Here is a 25,500-nt window from a genome sequence, read left to right on the forward strand (position 1 = left end):
ACAATGAATCACATTTCAACAGTTACATGAGGAGTGAGGACCCTACATAGCCCTACTACACCTCAAACCTCTCCAGGAAATGCTTCAGTAATTAATAAACGGCCCCAAAATAGTAGCGTTTTCTGATTTAGTTGTACTTTTTGAACACCTGAAAAACTCTGGGTGAACATAGCTTAATAAAATCAGTTAAGGGAAGTAATGAATTGTCAAAACATATTAAGAGAGGATTGAAAAATTGGGTTTCAACTCAATATAACTGATCCTATTGTTCTGCAGAACATAAGACTCTGGCAGCGGCTTACTCCCCTCTCCCTTTTCATAACACAAATGCTCAGGCATAGTCCATGTGTGAGTCAGGAGATAGCTGTCTGCTGAACATCTAGCTCACTTTCTTTCTTTGAACAGGTCACGGAAGAAGTTACTAGGCTCCTCATTTCTCACCCTACTACCTGCACCAGTGATCCTATTCCCTCACATCTCCTTCAGTCCCTCTCTCTGGCTTTCACCACTCAGCTAACTAAAATATTTAACCTCTCTCTTATAGGGTATCTTTCCTTCCTCCTTCAAACACGGCATCATACTCCCATTACTTAAAAAAAAAATCCCTCCACCAGAACTGTGCTGCTACCTGCTTTCCTGTCTCCAACCTCCCTTTTATCTCTAAACTTCTGGAACACTTGGTCTACTCCTATCTAATCCGCTGTCAGATAATTCCCTTCTTGACCCTTTACAATCTGGTTTCTGCTCCTTAAGCCCCCGTCTCACATAGCGATATCGCTAGCGATATCGCTGCTGAGTCACGGTTTTGGTGACTCACCAGCGACCTCACCAGCGATGTCGCTGTGTGTGACACTTTGCAACGATCAGGCCCCTGCTGTGAGGTCGCTGATCGTTGCAAAGTGTCCTGGACCATTTTTTGGTCGTTGGCCTCCCGCTGGCCAGCACACATCGCTGTGTATGACCAGCGGGACCAACGATCTGGCTGGTAACTATGGTAAACATCGGGTTACTAGGGGCACGCGCGCACTTAGTAACCCGCTGTTTACCATGGATACCACTCTGCTACGGTGCGCGGAGGCTACCGTTCACCTTAGCAGAGTGGTATCCATGATAAACAGCGGGTTACTAGGGGCACACGCGCACTTAGTAACCCGATGTTTACCATAGTTACCAGCCTGCTCCTGCTTAAGCAGCAGGCTGGTAACAGGAGCAGGACATCGTGGAACGATTCTTTCCACGATATCGCTGCTCCCCTGATCGCTGGTGAGCCTGCCTGTTTGACAGCTCACCAGCGATGTATTAACGATGCAGCAACGATCCCTGACAGGTCGTATCGTTGTCGGGATCGCTGCTGCATCGCTTAGTGTGACGGGGCCATTACACTCTACAGAAACTGCCCTTGCTAAAATCTCTAATGATCCACTAACAGCTAAATCTAATGGCCTCTACTCCCTGCTGATTCTCCTGGATCTCTCGGCAGCAGTTGACACTGTGGATCACCAGCTCCTCCTCACTATGCTCCCCTGTATCATTCTCAAGGATACTGGTCTCTCTTGGCTCTCCTTCTACTTTTCTGCATCTTTTGCTTACTTTTATTCCCCTCCTCTTCCCCTTACTGTTAGGGATCCTCAGGGCACAGTTCTAGTCCCCTCCTCTTCTCTCTATAGACCGCCTCTATTAGACAAACCATCAGTAGATTCAGTTTTCAGTACCATCTATATGCTGATGACACCCAATTATACACATCGTCTCCTGACATCATGCCGGCATTACTACAAAATATCAGTGATTGTCTTTCCGCTGTCTCTAACATCATGTCCTCCCTCTATCTAAAACTGAATCTGTCAAAAACTGAACTCCTTGTGTTTTGTCCCTACATTAACTTTCCTAAACCCAATATTGCCATTGCTGTGTGTTGTTTTACCATAAGGCTATGTTCACACATTTGGGTTTTTCAGTGGTTTTTCAGCTGCGTTTTGCAGTATCAGCAAAGTCTATGAGAAACCAGAATTCTCTGTTCACACATCATGTTTTTTTTTTTTTTTGCATATTTTGTGCCGTGGTTAGGTTTTTGGAAAAAAGAGCATGTCACTTCTTTCAGCGTTTTTTCACCCATAGGAAGTAATGTGTGGTCAAAAAGACGCATCAAAAACACAGCAAAATTTGCATCAGCGTTTTTGATGGCGAAATAGAATGGGGTTCTTCTTTTTCACAGAACTTTATGTACATGCATAAATAGAGACAGAAGGACAGTGGAAAAAAACGCAGCAAAACCTGCGTTTTTGACGCCGCTGATTTCCTGACACAGATTAGGTTTTGCTGCAGATTTGTGACCCTGAAAAACCCAACATGTGTGAACATAGCCTAACTCCCAAGCAGCATGCCCGCTGTCTTTGGGTTATATTTTAGTCAGATCTTTAAAGAAAAGGCAGCAGCACATGCAATTTGAAAGAGGGCTTGATCCAAAAGTTACAGTGCCGGCAAAAAAAATCTTTACACTTGCACAGCAGAAAAAAACTTTACATATAAAATCCACATCATAATTTCACTTTTTAAAAGTGTACACAATGGGGGAGATAATAAAAAACTGGCTAATATTAAAGCTGGCTTTGTTGCAAATATCAACCAATCAACGCTCAGTTTTCACTTCTCTGGTAAAGCGAAAGCTGCACTCTGATTGGTTGTTATGTGCAGCTCATCCAGTTTTGCTATTAGGCAGGCTTTTATTATCTCCCTCAGTTTTTTATTATCTCCCACAATGGGTCGAAAGAAGCTTAAAATGGAAGAGCAATCCCGTGCCTTGACTCTGCTAGAGAAGGAGGATTCGGTGATTGCTGTAGCTAGAGATCTGGGAGTGTCAAGAGAAGCAATTTATCAACTGAAGCGGTCGGCGGCATCATTTCCTCCTGGGATGGTACCGCAGAGGAAGTCAGACTCTGGCGCACCTAAGAAGACTTCACCAAGGACTGATAAGCTTCTGGAGCGTGAAGTGATGTCACATCCTTCTATAACTGCCGTTGAACTAAAAAACAAGTACCCTATGCTCCTCCAGAACATCGCAACTAGGACAATTCGTCACCGCCTGCAGAAGGACCTGGGTCTACCAAGTTGCTGTGCCGCAAAGAAGCCCCTGCTCACAGCAGCAATGAAGAAGAAAAGGCTTGCCTTTTGTAAGAAATATCAAGATTGGACATCTGAAGAGTGGAAGAAAGTGATGTTTAGTGATGAGAGCACTTTCAGGCTGGTCAGGGGAGGCTCAAAGGTTGTGCGTCGTCCGAGTACCGTGTCACGGTATGACCCAAAATATACAGTTAAGACTGTTAAACACCCTGACAGTGTGATGGTGTGGGGTGCATTCAGTGGAAGAATGGGCAGGGCAGGTTTGTACTTCATTCCCAAGAATGTAACTATGAAAGCAAGCAATTATATTACTGCTTTGGAAGAACACATGCTTACTTTTGGGGTCATACATCAGTGTGATTACTTTATGCATGATGGAGCCCCTGTCCACAAAGCCAAGCGCGTGAGAAAGTTTCTCAGTGACCATAACATTAACATTTTAGAGTGGCCAGGTAATTCCCCTGACCTTAACCCCATAGAAAATGCCTGGAATTTAATGAAAAACAAGGTTCAAGAGACATTACCCAGCAACATCAACAATCTAAAGGAGGTGCTGAAGACACTGTGGGTAAACATGGACTCCACATACTTAGCCAGCCTTGATGAATCCATGCCTAAACGACTGCAGATGGTGATAAAATGTAAGGGTGACATGACAAAATACTAATTGTAATAAAATATCCACAATAAAACACTTGAATCCACTTGAATATTAAGATTTTGTGGTTTCATTGAACTTGTAAAGATTTTTTTTTCCGGCACTGTACCAATTATCACAAAATATGGAGAGTGAGCAGCTCATGCAGTGAAATGAACCTTTTATTCATCTATGCAACGTTTCAGCTCCTATGACCTTTTCTGAAGAAAAAAGCTTGAGGAAAGCTCAAAGGAGCTGAAACGTCACATGGGTGAATAAACGGATCATTTGACTGGATGTGCTCCCTCACTCTCCTTATTTTGTGATCATTGTAGAATTGTAGTTCTAATGATGACTTATACAGGGAAAACAGACTTCCTGTTTCAACATAGAGCTTACAATGATTCAGCTAGTCAGTTTTTAATCACGTGATGTGATAAACTTAATGGAAAAGAGAAGAATTCGCTGGGTAGAAAGGAAAATTAGCAATTGTGAGAACACAGTGTTATATAATATGATGATTGTGTGACAGAGTCACTGGTATTATATGCGAGGCGAGGTATGTGTCATGCAGGTTACTGGCCTGTGTGAATTGAAACGAATAGATTTTCTGCCAGCATATTCTATGCTGGGGGTTACCTCTTTAAAAGGGTGTGGTTTTATGGGAATGAAGTAGAGATGGGAGGGAAGTCATTCCCCATACCTCCCCTCAGGGTGTGGCTGAACAGGGTATAAGTGTTCAGTCAGTTTGTTTCCTGAGTGGAGTGTGTGGTCTGGAGATTGAGGGCTCTAGGCTGTGTGTGGCTGACACCAGAGAGCAACACCGGAGGACTGGTGTTGCAGACACTTCACAGGACTAGCTGCAGGCAAAGGCCTTGCTGGCTAAGAGGACTCTGTTGTATTTTCATATTTTGTTTCCCCGTTAACCCCAAGAGGGACTGTTTATGTGGCACAATAAACCAGCAGGAAGCTTACCCAAACCGTGTGTCCTGTGTCTGCCTCCGGAGAGCCGAGGGAGTCGTCTTGCCACAGTTTCAATATATTAAGAGGATAAAAACTTTAATGGAAGTGCTTCTTTAATAGCACTATACTTGTATAGATACTGGATGATGACCAGTTAATGCAGCATTATTTGCAGAATACCCTACTTATTATATTGATGGTTGGACCATACAATACAAGTACTTTTAACCATTTACCTTGTGTGTCCCCCCTATTTCCTCATAGATTGTTAGCTTGTGAGCAGGGCCCTCACTCCTCTTGGTATCTGTTGAGTTATGTGTTACTCTGTAATGTCTTTATTGTCTGTACAAGTCCCCTCTAAAATGTAAAGTGCTGCGGAATATGTTGGCGCTCTAGTATTATTATTTTTTTTTTGTTAAGTCAACCGCGATCCAAAATATATGGGCACCACAACAGTGATCTTTATTTATACACTACAAGTATATGACGTGGGCAGATTGATTATGCAATGTTTTGTTAAAACACGTTACCATACATGTCATATATTTGATTGGATTATGTTTTCAGGATGTTCAAGCTCATCTGGACTTTTTCCCATGGACAAGAGATTAAATAGAAAAAGGATCAATGCTTTGAGTAAACACTTGGCTAAAATCATTTCTGTGTTCTGTATGTTGTATTGGGATTGGTAAATGTCACTACTCCTAGGCCATTCTCGTCCACTTTGCACATGTTCTCTTTTCCTCTGATAACAACGGTCTCTGATGTTTGCCATGTTCTACTAAACACTATGAAAAATTAATTTCATCATAAAAACCTGGTGATGAAAAGAAGATTACAGTTAAACCAAGCTAGTCTTTATTTCCACACACCCTATTCAATGGCAGCGCGTCAGATGGCTTTTTTCTCAACTAAGTCACTATACTTTGAATATAAGGACTGTAATTGCGTGTAAAGGCTGAGGAAAATAAAAAAAAATATTTAGTAGAACTTGAATCTCTTTTATTGTTAAATTTGAGAATGCTACAGTGGGTACGGAAAGTATTCAGACCCCTTTAAATTTTTCACTCTTTGTTTCATTGCAGCTATTTGGTAAATTCTAAAAAAAAACAACATTTTTTTTCTCATTAAAGTACACTCTGCACCCCATCTTGACTGAAAAAAAAACAGAAATGTAGAAATTTTTGTAAATTTATTAAAAAAGAAAAACTGAAATATCACATGGTCATAAGTTCTCAGACACTCATATTTAAGTCAGATGCTGTCCATTTCATTGTGATCCTCTTTGAGTAGGTGCTACTCCTTCATTGGAGTCCAGATGTGTTTAATTAAACTGATAGGACTTGATTTGGAAAGGCACACACCTGTCTATATAAGACCCCACAGCTCACAGTGCATGTCAGACTAAATGAGAATCATGAGCTCAAAGGAACTGCCCATGGAGCTCAGAGACAGAATTGTGGCAAGGCACAGACCTAGCCAAGGTTACAAAATAATTTCTGCATTACTCAAGGTTCCTAAGAGCACAGTGGCCTCCATAATCCTTAAATGGAAGAAGTTTGGGACCACCAGAAGTCTTCCTAGACCTGGCCATCCAGCTAAACTGAGGAAAAATATTGTTCTCACTTCCGTCGGTGGTCTGCCCAGGTGGGGTGGAACGATTCAGCTTTGAAAAGTTTGTTTCTTGCGGGGCTAGGTGAAAGGGTTAAGGATTTGCTGATTGCTTATCCCACACCTGGAAACTTGCAGGAGGCAATGCAATTAGCTATACGGGTGGACAGGAGACTGCGTGCAAGGGTTAATGAGAGTAAATCTGTACCGGGTCTGGGAGGCGGAACCTCTGAGCTACTATACAAGGGGGCAGTCCTTGTAAGGGAGCGGGTGGCGACCAGGGAAGACGGGCAGGAGGTCACAGCAGGTGACCGGGACAGTCTCTGAGTGAACGGGCTGGAGGTCACGGCAAGTGACCGGGGCAGTCTCTGGATGAACGGGCTGATGGTCACGGCAAGTGACCGGGGCAGTCTCTAGGTAAAGGGTTGGTACGACCTGTGGCGGCTGATGATAGACGTGGGCTCCCAGGTGAGCAGGCGAGAGTCTCTGGATGAACGGGTGGTCACAGCATGTGACGGCGGAGCCTCCAGGAAGACCAACAGACAGGCGGCAGATGAGTGCTCCCAGGTGAGCGGGCAGAAGTCTCTGGACAGGCGGGTGGTCACAGCACGTGACGGCAGAGCCTCCAGGTAGGCTAGCAGACAGGCAACAGATGAGCGCTCCCAGATGAGCGAGCAGGAGTCACTGGACAGGCAGGTGGTCACAGCACGTGACGGCGGAGCCTCCAGGTAGACTAGCAGGCAGGTAGCAGGTGTGAGCTCCCAGGTGAGCGGGCAAGCTGGTCCATAGACAGACTGACAGGAGTTGGAAGGCAGACCGTCGGACCTCGGGCAAGCAGGCAGGTGGCTGAAGTGCGCTCCCAGGTGAGCGGGCAGACTGGTCCTTAGACAGACTGACAGGAGTAGTAAGGCAGACCGTCGGACCTCAGACTAGCAGGCAGGTAGCAGATAATCAGGCAGGAATCTGGCAGGTAACTGGCAGGTAACTGGCAACGGGACCTGAGGGCTGAAGCAGAGTAGTAAACAGTGCAACAACATTGCTCGGGCACCTCCATTTTGGAGGAGGTGCCTTATATATGGTAAAGTCCTCCGGCCATTGGCCGGGGACTCCTTAGGACGGCGCGCGCGGCCCCTTTAAGAGGGAGGGAGGGCGCGCGCGCGCGCCCTAAGCACAGTGGCCGGGAAGGAGCGCGCGCTGCCAGTAGAGCGGGAGAGGGACGCCGGGCACGGAGCAGAGCGGTGAGGGGAACAGCGTCCCTGCCTAGCAGAGGGCAGGGACCCCGGCACTACAAAATCCTCTGCCATGTCAGCTCCGAGTTTTGAGAGGGTCTGTACTGACATTGGAGAGCCGATGGAGATTGGGGCGATGGCACCCCGCTCTCAGGAAAAAGACCGCAGGTCTTCTGAAGGTTTGTGCTTTTATTGCGGGAAATCTGACCATTTTATTAAGAACTGTGTGCTTCGTATGAACAAAAAAAAAAAAAGTCAGTTACGCCCGTATAGCCTGTTTAAACACTAAGGGTGTATTTCTTTCTGCTACTACTGCTGCTCAGGAAGAATTAATTGAATTTTGGGTATTTGTGGATTGTGGTTCTACTCTGAATGTGATTGATGGGGGATTCTTGGAAAAACTTAAATTAAAACCCAAACCTTTGTCATCCCCTATTGCTGTGGTTTCTGTTGATGGCTCTCCCTTGAAGAGTGTTACTCACAAGGTCTGTGAATTTCCCCTCACTATTAATGGTGTTCACCAAGAGAATTTGGATTTGGTAGTATTAAATAATTTGCCTTCTCCAGTAGTTTTGGGATTGCCCTGGTTAAAATTGCACAATCCTGTACTGAATTGGTCTACCAATGAAATTAAGTCCTGGAGCCCTAAGTGTTATGACAAGTGTTGTAACGGACGTATTGCTGCGGTGGAAAAAGGGGAATTACTTGTACCTATTCAGGATTTTTGGAGAGTTTTTTCTGAGGAGGAGTCACAAATTTTGCCTCCCCATAGAGACTATGATTGCACCATTGAATTTGTCCCTGGAGCGACTCTTCCTAAAAGTCGTTCATTTAATCTTACTATTCCTGAGAGAAAGGCTTTGGAGGAATACATACAGACAAGCTTGGCCGCTGGTCACATTAGGCCTTCCAAGTCTCCTGTTGCTGTTGGATTTTTTTTTGCTAAAAAAAAGGACGGCGGTTTACGTCCTTTTCTGGATTTTCGTGAGATTAATAAAATTACTGTACGCAATCCTTACCCACTGCCATTGATTCCTGATTTGTTTAACCAGTTAATGGGGGCCAAGTGGTTCTCTAAAATTGATCTCCGGGGGGGCATACAATTTGTTGCGCATGAAGGAGGGTGATGAATGGAAGACTGCTTTTAACACTCCTGTGGGGCATTTTGAGAATCTGGTTATGCCTTTTGGTCTTACCAATGCTCCAGCATTTTTTCAGAATCTTATTAATGACATCCTTAGACCTTTGATCGGCAAAAATGTGGTTGTGTATTTGGATGACATTTTGATTTATTCACCGGATCTGGAGTCTCATTGGCGGAGCATACGTGAGGTATTACAGTTATTAATTGACAATTCGCTTTTTGCTAAGCTGGAGAAATGTGAGTTCGCTGTACAGAGAATTAGTTTTTTGGGCTACATTATCTCCAGCGAGGGCTTTGAGATGGACCCGGTGAAAGTTCAAGCTGTGCAGGAATGGCCAAGGCCTATTGGTTTGAAATCGATACAGAGGTTTTTGGGTTTCGCCAATTATTACAGAAAATTCATTAAAAATTTTCTATTATTGTCAAACCACTGACCGATCTCACCAGGAAAGGTGCTAATGCGGTTCAGTGGACTACTGAGGCCATTGAAGCTTTTGTGTTTCTAAAGGAGAGGTTCAGCTCTGCTCCCATCCTTATGCAGCCTGATGTGACTAAGCCGTTTTTGGTTGAGGTTGATGCTTCTTCGGTGGGGGTCGGTGCGGTGTTGTCTCAGAAGAACAAGGATGGAGTACATCCCTGTGCTTTTTTTTCAAAAAAATTTTCTGAGACTGAACTTAATTACAATATTGGTAATCGGGAATTGCTGGCTATTAAACTCGCATTTGAACACTGGCGTCATCTCTTGGAAGGTGCTGAATTTCCCATTCAGGCTTTCACTGATCATAAAAATCTGATCTATCTTGATGCTGCCAAGCGCTTGAATGCCCGTCAGGCTAGGTGGGCACTTTTTTTCTCGCTGTTTAATTTTTCCGTCACTTACATCCCGGGCACCAAGAATGTTAAAGTTGATGCTTTGTCTCGCAGCTTTTCTCCCATGGTCGGTGCTGAGGAGGAGGAGAGCATTTTACAAGAAGGTGTTGTGATTGCTGCTTTGGACTCCGTTTTGGAAGATGAGATTCTTAAAGCACAGGAGAATGCTCCATCTAACACTCCCCATGGGAGGTTTTTTGTGCCTAGGACCTTTAGGAGAGATTTGTTTGTCGAGTGTCATGAGTCTCGGTTGGCAGGTCATCCAGGAATTTCTGAGACCAAGAGACTTGTGGGTCGCAGTTTTTGGTGGCCTGGATGGCAGAAGGAAGTCATTAAGTGGGTGCGTCAATGTATGGTGTGTGCTAGATCTAAGTCTTCACATACTCCTGCAGCAGGGTTGCTTTGCCCTCTGGAGGTTCCTAGTGCACCTTGGACACATCTGGCTATGGACTTTATTACTGACCTTCCCCCCTCTGAGGGTTTCACGGTCATCTGGGTGGTCGTGGACCGTTTTAGCAAGATGTGTCACTTGGTTCCTTTCATCAAACTGCCCTGCGCTAAGACACTTGCTAAGGCCTTTGTCAAGGAAATTGTCAGACTACATGGCGTTCCTACTGACATTGTTTCGGACAGGGGACCTCAGTTCGTGGCTCGTTTTTGGCGTGCTTTTTGTGACAAGTTGGGAGTTCATTTGTCGTTTTCATCCCGATATCATCCTGAGTCTAATGGCCAGACAGAAAGGAAGAATCAGGATGTTGAGCAGTTCTTGCATTGTTTTGTGGCAGACAATCAGGAGGGGTGGTCTGAGTTTCTGCCACTTGCTGAGTTTGCTCTTAACAACCATACATCCTCTTCTGCTGGTTGTTCGCCTTTTTTTTGTTGTTCTGGGAGACATCCGTCTTTTGGGTCATTCTCCAAATTGGTATCGGCTGTGCCTGAGGAGGAGAGTTTTTCCGGTGATTTGGAGAGAGTTTGGACGGATGTGCGTGGTAATCTTCAGGAGGCTAACAAAAAATCTAAGAGGTACTTTGATAGGAAACGGCAAGAGGTTTTGTTTGCTATTGGTGACATGGTTTGGTTGTCCTCTAAGAATCTGCGGTTGAGGATTCCTTCTAAAAAATTGGATCCCAAGTTTGTAGGGCCCTTTAAGGTGCTTCAGGTAGTTAACCAATCTGCTGTTAGGTTGGAGGTTTCTACATCCTGGAAGATTAATCCGGTGTTTCATGTTTCTCTGTTGAAAAGAGCTTATGTGTCGGATGGAGACGCCTCTGCCACTGTTCCTCCGGTGGTGGAGGACGGGGAATACGAAATTTCCCGCATCCTAAATTCTAGACGATATAGAGGGAGTTTGCAGTATCTCGTCGCTTGAAAGGGTTTCGGACCCGAGGATAACTCATGGGTGAGGGCGGATGATGTTTCTGCTTCCAGACTTGTCAGAGCGTTTCACAAGAGGTTTCCTGATAAGCCTGGGCCTAGGGGATCCGGAGGATCCTCATAGAAGAGGGGGTACTGTTAGAACTCTCCTGTTAGGTTTTTTCTACCTTGCTGGTCACGTGACCTTTTTTGCCTATTTAGACCTGCTCCGCCCTCCTGGCCTTGCTGGACTTCATTGTAATTTCTACTCTTAAGCTAACTTGGTGCTTAGTTACCTTTCTCAGTCAGTTTAGCTAGGTCTTCGGACCTTTATGTTCTATGTTGTGTGTTTGTCTTTTACTGCTACAATTTCTGCTAGGAGGTGTCCAACTTTATCCCAGTCCCTAGTTGTTGTAGGGATCCCTCCCTTGCATCTATAGGTCTTCGTACACACTAGCCGAGGACTTTAGCGGGTCTGATCGCAGGATCAGGTTCCCCGTTACATCGTAGGGATCTAGCTTAGCTCTATTGTAGGGACAGATCTCCTTTCTTTCCTTAGTGCTTGTAGCAGATCATTACAATTATCTCAGTACATTGGAATAATTAACAAAAAACACTTGCAAAGGCTTCCTAAGCATTTAAAAAGGTCCCTTAGTCTGTTTCTGTATGCTCCACAATCATGGGGAAGACTGCTGACTTGACAGATGTCCAGAAGGCAGTCATTGACACACTCCACAAGGAGGATAAGCCACAAAAGGTCATTGCTAAAGAAGCTGGCTGTTCACAGAGCGCTGTATCTAAGCATATTAATGGAGAGTTTAGTGGAAGGAAAAGTGTGGTAGAAAAAGGTGCACAAGCAACAGGGATAACCGCAGCCTTGAAAGGATTGTTAAGAAAAGGCCATTCAAAAATTTGGGGGAGATTCACAAGGAATGGGCTGCTTCTGGAGTCATTGCTTCAAGAGCCACCACACACAGACGAATGCAGGACATGGGCTACAAGTTTCGCATTCCTTGTATCAACCCACTCATGACCAATATACAACGCCAGAAGCGTCTTATCTTGGCCAAGGAGATAAAGACCTGAACTGTTGCTCAGTGGTCCAAGGTGTTGTTTTTCAGATGAAAGTAAATTTTGCATTTCATTTGGAAATCAAGGTCCCAGGGTCTGGAGGAAGAGTGGAGAGGCACACAATCCAAGCTGCTTGAGGTCTACTGTGAAGTTTCCACAATCAGTGATGGTTTGGGGAGCCATGTCATCTGCTGGTGTAGGTCCACTGTGTTTTATCAAGACCAAAGTCAGCGCAGCCATCTACCAGGAAATTTTAGAGCACTTCATGCTTCCCTCTGGCATCAAGCTTTTTGGATATGGAAATTTCATTTTCCAGCAGGACTTGGCACCTGTCCACACTGCCAAAAGTACCAATACCAGGTTTAAAAACAACAGTATCACTGTGCTTGATTGGCCAGCAAACTCACCTTACTTTAACCCCATAGAGAATGTATGGGGTATTGTCAAGAGGAAGATGAGAGACACCAGACCCAACAATGCAGACGAGCTGAAGGCTGCTATCATAGCAACCTGGGCTTCCATAACACCTCAGCAGTGCCACAGACTGATCGCCTCCATTGATGCAGTAATTGATGCAAAAGGAGCCCCGACCAAGTATTGAGTGTATTTACTGAACATACCTTTCAATAGGCCAACAATTCGGATTTTAAAAGCATTTTTCAAGCTGGTATTATAAAATATTCTAATTTACTGAGATAATGACTTTTGTGTTTTCATTGGCTGCAAGCCATAATCATCAACATTAACAGAAATAAACACTTGAAATAGATCACTCTGTTTGTAATGACTCTATATAATATATGAGTTTCACTTTTTGTATTGAAGAACTGAAATAAATAACATTTTTGAGGATATTCTAATTTTGTGAGAAGCACCTATATATTTGGCCTTTTTTTAAACTAGTGCTGGTCCTAATTTAACGAATTTATCATTATTTGCTTATTTATTATTGTTTGTTTTATCTTGTTTCTGGGCGCCAACCCCGCCCCATAGCATTTTATGGATGTGGATCATTCCACATTGTATCTATGTTCTTCGAGAAATTGAGAGTCCAGAGAGGAGGATACCCGGGTGAGGGGCCCACAGCTAATGCATCTCGAACAATTGGCCTCTGACACTTTCCATAAAGTTGTGCTCATTCATTTGCACAACATACTAAAGTGAGCTTGCAACCACAATTTTTTGTAAATCAAACATTATCCACTAAACTTACATAGAGACCCCCTCTTCTCTCTGTTTTCTTCTCATGAGGGTCCTCTTCTTCTGTGTCTAAACAGAAACAACTGCTGATCAGCAAATGTTGCCGATTGTCAGTCGGTCGGCTGGTGTAATCCTGGCCTTAGTGATAGGTGTAATCCATTTGACTAATCTGCTCTTTGGCATCCAAAAGTATCCACCATATTCCATATTAAAAAAAATCCATTGGATCCTTCTCTAGTTTCCTACAGCACTAATGATCAGTCAGGTCCTTTGGACATATCTCCACATATATAGGACTATTCTAGAACAATAATATTCCACCAATTTTGGACAGCTTCATCACAGTCTTATCCCCTATTTTTAATCATTTATGACCATTTTCTCTCATATTTCTCTGTGAAAAGGTGACAACTCTATATTCATCTCTGAATGAGAGATGGAATATATTTCTAGATATTTTTAGGCTGTCAGTCAGATTAATGGAAATGTGAGTTGTAGTCATTGCAGATGCTGCATCATGGGCAGGGATAAAGGCATCCTTCCTATGTTGCTCCAGTATATAAATCCCATGTACCATTAATAGATTTTGTGCTGGCTTCCTACCTTTGGTGCCTCGGTTTTCTTGGATCTCTATTCCTTTCTTTCTCAGAGTAGGTATTGCAAAATTTGAAGGGACTAAAAATGGGCACCCCTATTTCTTCCTCTACCTTGATTCTGTTAATTGCTTTGCCCCTCTCGTACATTTACTACCTAGATCTCAAAATCGGAAGTGTGTAGATCAGTCTCTGATCTTTAATTATCTCTAGATTTGTAGGCTAAATCTCTTGCTGCTGTCTAGTAGATCGAAAATTATTGCGCACCAGTAATGAAGTCACAACAGAACCAGAAACTGTACCAAGGAAGAAGACAGCATGGAGAAAAAGAGCAGATATCCACAAGTAAAGGTGCCCATGCACCTGAGATAGCTGTCGGCTGCCCAGCTTTCTTTGCAACTAGAACATTAGGCTTGAAGGAGCGTCCATATCTTCTCCATGGGGAGAGAGCGGCTGCCAGATAACTATGGCAGTGGCTTATCCTGCATGAGAATAAAAGGATCAGTTGTTTGAATTCAAATGGCTCGATCGTTCTCTTTCCCCAACAGAAGGATCAAGTTGGGGGCGAGTTGGGTAGCCCATACACATTAGATTCAGGATTTTAATCTAATGTGTGCAACCTGTGATTATAATGGTGTAATGTGATGTATTTTTGGGAATTATGGAGGACAGTTGAACCAATGTGATATCTGATACTGGGATTGCAGTGTACTGGTGGAAGAATGAAGGTCTACTGTAGTAATATATCACTAAAGACTTTTTTTCAGTTTTGAATATTATTATTGACTTTTATTTCATAAATATATTGACAGAAATATATCAAATAGTATCCACGCCTTGACAAAGCATAATTTACTTTACATGGTATTTATATTTGCAGCACACAAGTAATTCATACTATGATCTACCCTGTGTATTCTATGGACCATCTTGTAATTTCGCTATCCTTGTTTGTACCCTCAACCCTAATTCATATTTAACTCTGTTCACAACAGGTGATTCCAGAAGAGAGTGGGCAAAAAAAGCGGTCCTCAAGTATCCTGTGAGCAGATTATGAATGGGGCTGACTGTGTAGATACAGCTGAAGACATCAAAGATAACAGGCAAAGCAAACAATGTTCAAGAGTTTCTTTTATTTCCAATCAACATGATGGAGTGGCATCTGAACTGAAATAAGATAAAGTGTTTACGTAGTCATGCCATGACGTATGGCTAAGAGATAACTGGGGTATATATTCCGAGGCTTGAAAGGGTGAGACAGACATACAAGTCTTTCTGCAACCAGATCTCACAACTTTTTATATACTCTGCCATGGAATCAGAAGAATATAGAAAAAGAGGTATAATATACAAAATTCTATTCTATCTATCTATCTATCTATCTATCTATCTATCTATCTATCTATCTATCTATCTATCTGTGTCTGTATACATATAATTTCTAATATATGTGTGTGATCTATCTAATTTGTCTTCTATCTATATATCCATCTGTATCTATTTATTTTATTCACTTATATATCTATTTGTGTTTCTTCTTAATTTTAAGCTGTATTTCTAAACTGAATGTCATTGTCCTATTGTTTTGTCGCACTGTATTCCTTGAATATTTTTTACAAATGAATTTTGTATGTTACATAATAGATATTATACAACATTAGAAATGTGACTTGAGTTCATACCTATTAGAATTTGTAACAATCTGACCGTGACATGGTATTTGGTATTATGTTTTTTGACTAATATATTTGTTAATATAACATTTAATGTATAAATCCTGCTTTCACAATATATGTGAATCACTTGTGAGATTATGTACATTTATTTGAAGAGTGTGTATGAAGAGTGTCTTAGCATCTTTTGATTTTGATGGTCTTGTTCTTTTTGTATCCAGGTAAAGAGCTGGTGGATTATATCTGCCAGTATCTGAGCACAGTAAGAGAAAGGCGTGTATATCCGGATGTACAGCCTGGTTACATGAAAGCCCTATTACCCGACAGTGCTCCTGTGGAATCGGAGAGTTGGGATAACATATTCAAAGACATCGAGGACATCATCATGCCTGGGGTAAATTGCTTCCTACCATTGATATATAGGCTCTAACTGATAGATAATACCTGTCCATTATAGTCTAATTCCAAGTTGAAAGGAGTCTACAGAACTATATATTCATGACCTGTTCTTAGGTTAGTCGTGAAATGCAGTACCCAAGAATGGTCACAGCACAATGCATGGAGCTGTGCTTGCTCCGTACGCAGTGTAAATCCGACCTCAAACAGCTGAACTGTGGAGGTGTTGGGTGTTGGACTCCTCCAGTCTGATATTAATGACTTATTTTCAAGGCACATTAAACGAAAGTTGGCCAAACCCTGAAAGGACATGTCAAAAGTTGTAATTTCAGCGCCTGATCCTTTTGTTCTCAGGGAAGATAAATTGTTGCCAGAGGTGTCTCACAGCAGCTTTTTCCTCTATCCTTGTTGAGAACAGATGGACCCTCAGACGAGCACTTATTAGTATGGGGGACTCGGGAGAGAGAGATGTCTGCCGAACCAACATTAGGCCGACAGCTATATGTATAACTAGCTTATTGATTACTCATCCATTTTTTAAGTTCCGGACAACCCCTTTTAAGAGAAGTTTAAAGGTATTCATGATTGTCAATGATGTTGAGATTGGTTCTGTTTCTTGCACAGTTCTCACAATTGAATACCCAAATGTGTCTGTCTGAAATAGGGAACACTTGCTGACGTATTCTTACACAGATTACACAGGTAACTGACCCTGTAGCCAGACACCCTGTGCATATCTTTTTATTGGTGCAGTCAAAATAGGAATATAACATAGGATAAAATGAAAAGGAGTACACTATCTATCTATATTTCTATGTATCAATCTATTATCTATCTATCAATTATCTATTATCAATCTATGTATCCATCTATTATCTGTCTATTTATCTATCAATTATCTATCTATCTAATCAAAAATACCGGAGCAGCACCAGATATGCAAAAATAGGGTGCAAGGCCTCCCGAACAACTATCCGGCTGTTATATAAATATTTGTAAGAAAAGCAGGCAGCACTCCAAAAGTTTTAGTGAAGAAAGATGGACTTTATTAGCCCATCTGGTGTACTTTTTATATACTCTGCCATGGAATCAGGAGAATATAGAAAAAAAAGGTACCGTGTATTATACAGAATTCTATCTATCTATGTATCCATCATCTATCTATGTATCTATCAATCAATCAACTATCTATGTATTTGTCTATCAATTATCTATCTATGCATTTATCTATCTATCTATTATCTATCTATCATCTATCTATCTATCTATTATCTATCTATCTATCATCACAAGTCCAGTTTTCATTGGAAGTTTAACAAATAATACTTATGTCCTTTGCGTTCCTGCAGGTGGTCCATTGGCAGAGTCCTCACATGCATGCCTACTTTCCAGCACTGACATCATGGCCTTCCTTACTTGGAGATATGCTTGCAGATGCTATAAACTGCTTAGGATTCACATGGGTATGTTATATACAACATTTGGGTGTCTTCCAGCACTTGCACAAACCTTAAGAGTGTAATAGACATGCTGTTGCTTTATTATCATTATTTTATAGTTACTGCAGCTATGTGATTATATGATACAATATTAGAAAAGTGATGTATAAATATTGTATATAATGATGATAAGAATATTATCAGTATAAAGCAAAAACTGCACCTACTGATCCCAAACTCTTCTCTATATTACAAATATGGTTCTTTCTTTGGACATTGTACCGTCATTAGGTAGCTGTTATATTGACTCTAAATTACACTTGTTCTGTAGTCAGCAAATGTAAAATGTCTGTCGTGTTTCCCATGTTTCACCTCCACTACCATTAACCCATTGCTGGTTTGCTGTGGCCATTTTGATTCTGCACTGTACAGTGTAAATAACAATGTCCTTTAGCTTAATGAGAATGTTCCAGATTCATGTTAGATGCTGTTGATGGATCTTATAATGGGTGTGAAACTATGTTTTGCAATTTTCATGCACAATATAATAGTGTTGGGAAAAGATAGTATCTTTGGTTATCATCATTTTGATAGTATATTCACATGCGGCAGGTTAGTTGCAGACATTTCTACAACTGTCCCATTCACTTGTATGGACTTGCAGAAATCTGTGTACAGAATGCAAAACATAACCATTATAAATATATTGAATTGATTCTCATTTGCTGAAATTTCTGCTGCTATTCTGACACATGTGAATATTCTTTTAGGGTTTTGTTCACACACGCAGTAAATTTGTTGCAAAAAATGTATGTGAATGGAACTTGCAGAAATCCATGACTTTGCCTCTAATACAACCCCAGGGACATACGGGCAGGACATAGCTTTGGAAAACTTGCTCATCTTTCCACCACAACAGAACTGTAAAATAGCCAATAACAGTTCTGATGACAAAAAGTGCTTGAAAAATAAAGGCAGGTGGCTGGAAGGAGCCCTTTCTGTACATGTGGTCATAGTAAAGTATTCCCTGGAAATGTGTATATAGTATTGGCCACTATGTTTAACACATTAATATTAAGTGCGCCCCTGTTCATTAAGAGGCTTTACTTATATCAGGTACTCACTCATGAGTTTACATTAACAATAGTAAAATCTCTACAAATCTCCTAACCCTCTTGCTGATGGTTTCCATATAGTAACAGAAGTCTTTTGTGCACTGTACTAAGTCAACACTGAGGCTAATAATGAAGATATATATAAAAAAATGTTAATTTTACATTTGTTGACTATGTGCTCAAAGTAATGAAAAAGGGAGCATTGTCCAATACATATAGCATTTATTAAAGTTTGATTCTCAAAGAAATGAGCTCCAGAACTGATGCTGTTGGGTAACATTGTTTAAAAACGACAAATCTGCTCCTCTGACATGTCTGTCTCAGTAAATATATAATGACAAAGCATTTCATGAAGATAGTTTTAAGAAATCTACATTGTATTTTTTCTCTGCTATTCCTCTTGGAAATCTATGAATAAACTGACAAATGGGTGTTACCATTCCACTTAAATATGCAAATTGCCTCTTTAGACAGGAAGAGGACTAGAACTCTAGTGCCACCTATTGGAAGCAGCAATCCTATATGTCAATATCAACCCTTTAACGGGCCTTGCCATATGACTTAGTAAAAAAAGCCAAATCAGGAATTTCAATTTGCAGATACGGTGTTTCAGGGCATTGCCTCTCATTAGTGCAAAGTATGAGAACTGATTTGGCTGGATGAGCAGCTTAAGACTGGCAACTATGGGGTAACTTTTCTCCTTGTGGAGAGTGAGAAGCCAGGCCTGGCATGCCAGAGTGAGGAGATCTATACATCGCTGCTTCCAATAGGTGTCACTAGAGTTATAGTCCTCTTCCTCTCGGAAGAGACAATTTGTGTATTTAGTTTCCCAGAGGAGCATGCATGGCATATAAATCTCCTCACTCTGACATGCCAGGCCTGGCTTGTCGCTCTCCACCAGGAGAAACGTTACCCCTTCCATACCATTCCACTTGTCACAATAGGGTGTTTCCCTATAAGGTTTGACGATATCAGCCCTAATCGGACAGTATTTGTGTGTAGAATCAAACACAATTGACAAGAGAAATAGTAACATAAAGAGGTCAATTTATTCATACGTTTACAAAAGGCATAACGGGAACGGCAAAGCAGAGATCTAAATAATATGTCTAGAATTGTTATTTCATTAGGATTGCAAGTATTTACTAAGCTAGACACTCAGTAGAGCTGACCCGTCCTCTTTAAAGGGGTCTTCTCAAGTTTGAATCTTCCCGTGTGAATGGAGTAGAGGTCTGCGGTCTCTGGCACTCTCAATGGAGCAGCAATGAGCATAATCAACCTCCTCTACACTCACACGAGGCTCTTCAGAGCCCTGGTTCTCGAAATTGGTGGGATCCCAGCAGTAAAACCCCAGCAATCGGGAAGTTATCTCCATAGATAGTGCTTAGCTTTCAAGGTTTGACCATATATTTTCACACAGGCGGCTTTGGATAAGTAACTAGGTGTTCATGGTCGGTCCTGTAATCAATTGAAAATAGTATCGTTTTTTATAGGGTATGTGAGCGTTACCTCCAGAAAACAGCTTATAAAGAGCTATTCTTACAAAACGTTAATTAATAAATATGCAGCACTGAAATATGAAAGTAATGCAGAGGACTGGTCATAAACAAGTCTGATCTCTTTGTTCTGATTTACTTCTTCTTTGCATGGCGCTCTAATAAGGCTTCCAGTCCTGCCTGTACAGAACTAGAGATGAATGTCATGGATTGGTTGGCTAAAATGCTGGGCCTTCCTTCTCATTTTCTTCATCATTACCCAGAGAGCAAAGGCGGAGGGGTCCTGCAGGTAAGTTACCAGGCATAATTGTGCCGTGTCATTAGTGTGTGTTTCCGTGACTATAATGTTGCACAATGTAAGTAAATATACTGAATATATAATCTGCATATTTAGTAATATACCGTATGATTATTGCTAAATAAATGAACATTTATGAATGTGTGAATAAACATACAAGGATTAGCGGCAGTGCTCCATGTATGAGATGAGGCAGTGCCCTTCCCTGACCTCTGGGGGGAGTCATTTTAACGTTTATGTCGCCATCCTGCACTTTGCCGTGTGCTGCTCCACATCAGCAGTCCTCAGCGATGTTGTGCTGCGCCGCACAGACATGCTTTTCATGGTCACAACCACATAGCGAGGACAGACAGAGAGAGTTTCATGCAACAACTATGAATTGGTAACTCCCAGGTCGTCCCTACCTTACTATGACAATTGTCATTACACCTGGAGTGGAGCATATAAAGTAACCAGAGAATGCAGGGTGGTGGCTTATATCTGAACGTGCTTAGCGTACAACCCATTGTGCACCACTTGTACCTGTTTACTTTGGGGAGCGCTGTAAAGCTCAGGCAGCATAAAAGGGAATTTGTCAACTGGTTTTTGCCACCTCATCTGAGAGCAGCATAATGTAGAAAAAGAGACCCTGATTCCAATCATGTATCACTTAGTTTACTGGGTGCCGCAGTTGTCACAGAATTTTTAGTAGAATGTAGCAGAGCTCAGAAAGCTAACCCCACCCACACCACAGATTCCTGTGTACATTGTCTAATGACAGTGAGCTGCTAATCATAGGAGGGGGCGGAGTCAGACAACTTGGCACAAGGCAGCTAGTCCAGGCAGTGATAATCTCCTGGTGATAAAACATTCACTGTATGGAAACAACAGTACATAGCCTAATAAGTGATATATTGCTGAAATCAGTGTCTCAGCTCCTATGTCATGCTTCCCTCAGATTACATAGCAAATACCTGCTTACAGATTCACTTTAAGGATCTAATTAAAAATATTTTCAGTACTTATTTATACCTTTTAGAGCTCTGTGCATATGAAATACAGAGTGATATAAATACATAGCATGAATAAATTATTAGTACAATAAACAAAGTGTACTGTGTGACAGGCTGGAGCAGAAGTGGAGCCTGTCCAGAGAGCTTGCAATCCACAAGGGCAAGGGGAAAAGAAAGTAGGTGAGTGTAGAGATGATTATACAGTTGTGTACTAAGAGGGGGTCATTGGTTGTAGTATTTCTTAAGAAGTGGGGTTTCAGGCTGCTTTTGAATGTTTGGTGGTGAGAAAGTCTAATATGTTGGAGTAGTTTGGTGGCAGAAGATGGTAAGGGCCTGAAGGACAAGTGATTTACACACTGGAAAACTGGATTGTCCAGGGGTAACATCATTTGTTTTCCACAATAAAAATAGACAAGCTAGTGACCAACTGCTGGGACATTGTTTGCACAAGAACATCAGATTAAAACATAATTTCTACTGAAATTTTAGGTGTTATTCTATTAGGCCAAACATGTATAAAGATACTAGCTCATGGACAGTTTCCTTGCAAACTGGATTTTCATTGAAAACCATCGCTAGCAGGACAGGATAAATATATTGTTTAAAGAAGCACTCTTCCCATCAAAGTTTTTCTCATCTTAATATATTGCAGTCATCATATTATATAGCACTGTGTTCTTACAATTGCTCATTTTTCCCTTCTGCCCAGTTAATTCATCTTTTTCCATTAGGTCTATGGCGTGAACATTTAAATCCTCTAAAACAGTCTTTTTATTTCATACTATTAAAAATACACCCAATTCCCGTGTATTAAAAAAATAATAGGTTCTCTATAGAGGGAGACAAAACACCTCCCTAGGGAGGATATAGACTTAAATTGCCCTGATAAATTGCTATTCTGATCTTGCCTATCACGGGGGTTGGCACCCTAAATTGTGTGATTGGTGCAGCCACTCAACGGTGGCTGTCCCTCTCTATCCCTATTGTGCCCTACAAGTGATCTAAGCACATAGGAAAGGTGACTGCCTAGTATAATACAGAGTATGCTCCTAAATAAACAATAGCATCATAGAACATGTATTGATAATTAAACAAAAAATAAATTGATAGACTTATCTTATGTCATAGTGTCACTAAGTCTATCCCTATATAGGGAGCCTATTAATTTTTAATACACGGGAATTGGGTGTATTTTTAATAGTATGAAATAAAAAGACTGTTTTAGAGGATGTTCACGCTATAAAATTCTTGTGGCACATTACATACATGTTTCCATTAGGTCTATGACATCATGTGATTAAAAAAGGATTTTGCAGTGAGTAGAATAGTAGTTCTAATGATGACTCATGCAGGGAAAATTGACTTCCTGTTTCTACATAGAGCTTAGAAGGACTCAGCTAGTCTGTTTTTAATCACATGATGTCATAGACTTAATGGAAAAGAGAAGAATTAGCTGAGTAAAAGGGCAGACTGAGCGATTGTAAGTACACAGTGCTATATAATATACTGACTGCAATATATTAAGTGGATAAAAACTTTTACGAGAGTGCATCTTTAAAGAGGAACTGTCACTTTTTCAAAAATACTTGAGAAAAGTTACGAGTTAAATACCTCGTAAAAATCCCTGAGTTCCCTGGATACTGCTGTTCTTTTCCATTTTGAGCTGTGTCATTCCATTCAGAGATATTCACATTTGTTGCTTTTGGAGCACAGTATGTGAAGTCTCTCCTTGGAGTCCAACTTGGTGTTTTTTGGAGTCTCCTCTGGGGGCGGGCACTTTTACTCCTCCTTTCTAGATCCTGCCAATCACAGCTCAGCAGCTGATCTAGTAGTCTAGCAGCCTCAGAGGATGTCGAGCTGTGATTGGCAGCATTTGAGAGGGAGGGATGTGAATATCAACAATTGTGAATAACATCTCTGCAATACAGTGACATAGTGCAAAGTGGAGAAGAGCGACAGAATCAGGGGGGCGCAGGTCTTCAACTAAATTTTGTTGAGCAAGTGACAGTTCCCCTTTAATCCATATAAGAAAAAGCTGGTGGCACTGTCTCTCGGTCACTCATTCCCCATAAGAGCAGGCAGAGTGCTTGGATATGATAATATCATAGTGATCAGTAATAAATAGTTCATGTAATAATGCAGTGAATGGAAGGCCGAGGTGGCAGCTACCAAATAAAATCCTTCTTTATTAAAGAACCTTTGGCTTAAAAATAGCAGTGCAAAAAAGGAAGGTTCACAATGTAACAGCCATTTTGCATATGACTATGCTTCCTCTGGACTCCCGACATCAGTACATAAGCATCAATGCCATGAACACCATAAACAACAATATTACAAACAGTACAAAACACTGAGATCGTTCCTATCATTTACACTTAATGGCCTTCATTGTGTTAATTTTTAAGATTGACTTTACAGCTCTTCTTATTAAAGCTTTATGACAATCTCCTCATTTAACGCAGGAGTTCTGTGTTGGCCCCATGGATTTCTCTAACATGACTGATTAAACACAGAGAACCTGTACCTGATATAGTTATAATGCTCTTTAAATCATTCATAAATTCATATATAATTAGAATAAATAAATCCCAAGAATGGTCTAACAAGTATAATAAACAAGGTAAAACAAAAAAAAGATAAAATTATTTATATAATAGTTTACTACACCTATATTATACTTTCTTTATGGTATGGTCACACGTCCAGTATTTAGTGCAGAAATTTCTGCACCATTTCTACATCTCTTGGCAGGAAAAATGCAGCATACGTTACGAGTGTTTTTGATGCGTTTTTTGTGCAGGTTTTTCCCCACTCATTAGCATGGGTGAAATCTGCAGCAAAAACACTGAAAGCATTGACATGCTGTAGATTTAAATCTGCACCAAATCTGCAAGTCACAAATAAGCAACGTGTGCATGAGACTTCAGGATTCATATTCACTTTGCTGGCGTCAGGAAACCCTTTAGGTTTTGTGTCAAATCTGCACTGAAAAAATGCAGCAAAAACACAACGTGTGCACACAGCCTTAAAGAGGATCTTTCCCCAATTTCTTCCTGTTGAGCTAGACACACAATGTAAAGAATGAACAGGTACTTGGCACTCCGAAGAAAAAATAGTGTTTCAGATTTTATTGTCAGTAAAATCCAAGCAAAACTGTAAAAATGGGACGTTTCTGTCCCTATAATTGGACCTTCCTCAGACACGGATTGCTGCAGGATAATCACACATGTAGAAAGAAAATGTTGGAAACAAGTGTATGGTACTACGGTGTTCTGAGGTGCCCTGGTGCAATACACATTGCGACCACAGTCACTAGCTTCCAACTTTTTTTTTTTCTACATGTGTGATTATCCTTCAGCAATCAGTGTCTGAGAGAGGTCCAATATATATTAAACGTCACATTATTACAGTTTTGTTTGGATTGCTTGACAATAAAATCTGAAACATACTTTCCAGTGCCAAGTACCTTTTTATTCTTTTGGTTGTGGACCCCTTCTTGAGCACCCCAATTTAGCAGGAGTGCCATATACCCTTCATACCTAGACAATAGTAGTCACACATATCTGCTGTGTTCACAGCAAGTTGTAATCACTCTGCAGTGAGATCAGAGCAGGCTGCTCCTGTGTGAGACAAGTTGCTGCCAGCACAACAGATAAATGTTACTACTGGCTATCTCCAGACAAGCAGTGTGGGGTGTAGGGCAGTACTGCAGAAATGACTGTATTCTGAGAGGAGGAGAGCTGATAGAAGAGTTTGTAATGAGAAACAGCTAAACTCCGCTGTACTGCTACTCCTTCCCCAGGGAGCTTTTCTAAAAGGCATTTAAAGGGGTATTTCCATCTCCAAGATCCTATCCTAAAATGTAGTAGGTGTAATCATAATAATATTAGCAAATACCTCCAATTACAAATATAGTATAGCTCTTCTGATTCGCTATATCTCTTTCCTCATGTGCAGGCATTGCAGGACCTTAAGTATCCATGGTTTTGACTTTTAGCAACTAGCTAGCTAACTGTCTCTATATCAATGATCGTAACCATGGATAAATAAAGTCCTGCAATGCCTGCACATGACCCACTTATTGGACGCCCACTCAACATGTGGCCTCTCCCCATTGGCTAAGGTCGCTATTTAAGCTTATGCCCACTTGTTGGATGCCACCCCCTGAAGAAGGCATCGCCGAAACGCGCGTCGGCACACGGAACCACAGACCCCGGGTAATTATACACTCCACTATCGTTCATCTCTCCTCCCAGTGTTAGTAACATGCAAGCAGTTAGTCACCTGTCAGTGACCATTT

The 25,500-nt window shown here is 41.4% G+C and overlaps 1 protein-coding gene across 1 annotated transcript in view; it reads left to right on the forward strand.

The window, feature by feature from the left end:
- The first annotated feature begins 15,002 nt into the window (after positions 1-15,002).
- The window catches only part of HDC (histidine decarboxylase), a 30,841-nt gene continuing 20,343 nt past the window's right edge, over positions 15,003-25,500 (forward strand). Inside the window, exons 1-4 of the mRNA XM_073653103.1 lie at positions 15,003-15,131; positions 15,686-15,858; positions 17,210-17,323; positions 20,077-20,199. Of these exons, the coding sequence (XP_073509204.1) occupies positions 15,104-15,131; positions 15,686-15,858; positions 17,210-17,323; positions 20,077-20,199 (438 nt within the window). The 5' untranslated portion in view covers positions 15,003-15,103. The remainder of the gene's footprint in view (positions 15,132-15,685; positions 15,859-17,209; positions 17,324-20,076; positions 20,200-25,500) is intronic.

This window comes from Phyllobates terribilis, unplaced genomic scaffold (assembly GCF_046119375.1).
Source record: "Phyllobates terribilis strain yellow unplaced genomic scaffold, ASM4611937v1 Scaffold_11__3_contigs__length_659146591, whole genome shotgun sequence".
Classification (NCBI taxonomy): Eukaryota; Metazoa; Chordata; class Amphibia; order Anura; family Dendrobatidae; genus Phyllobates; species Phyllobates terribilis.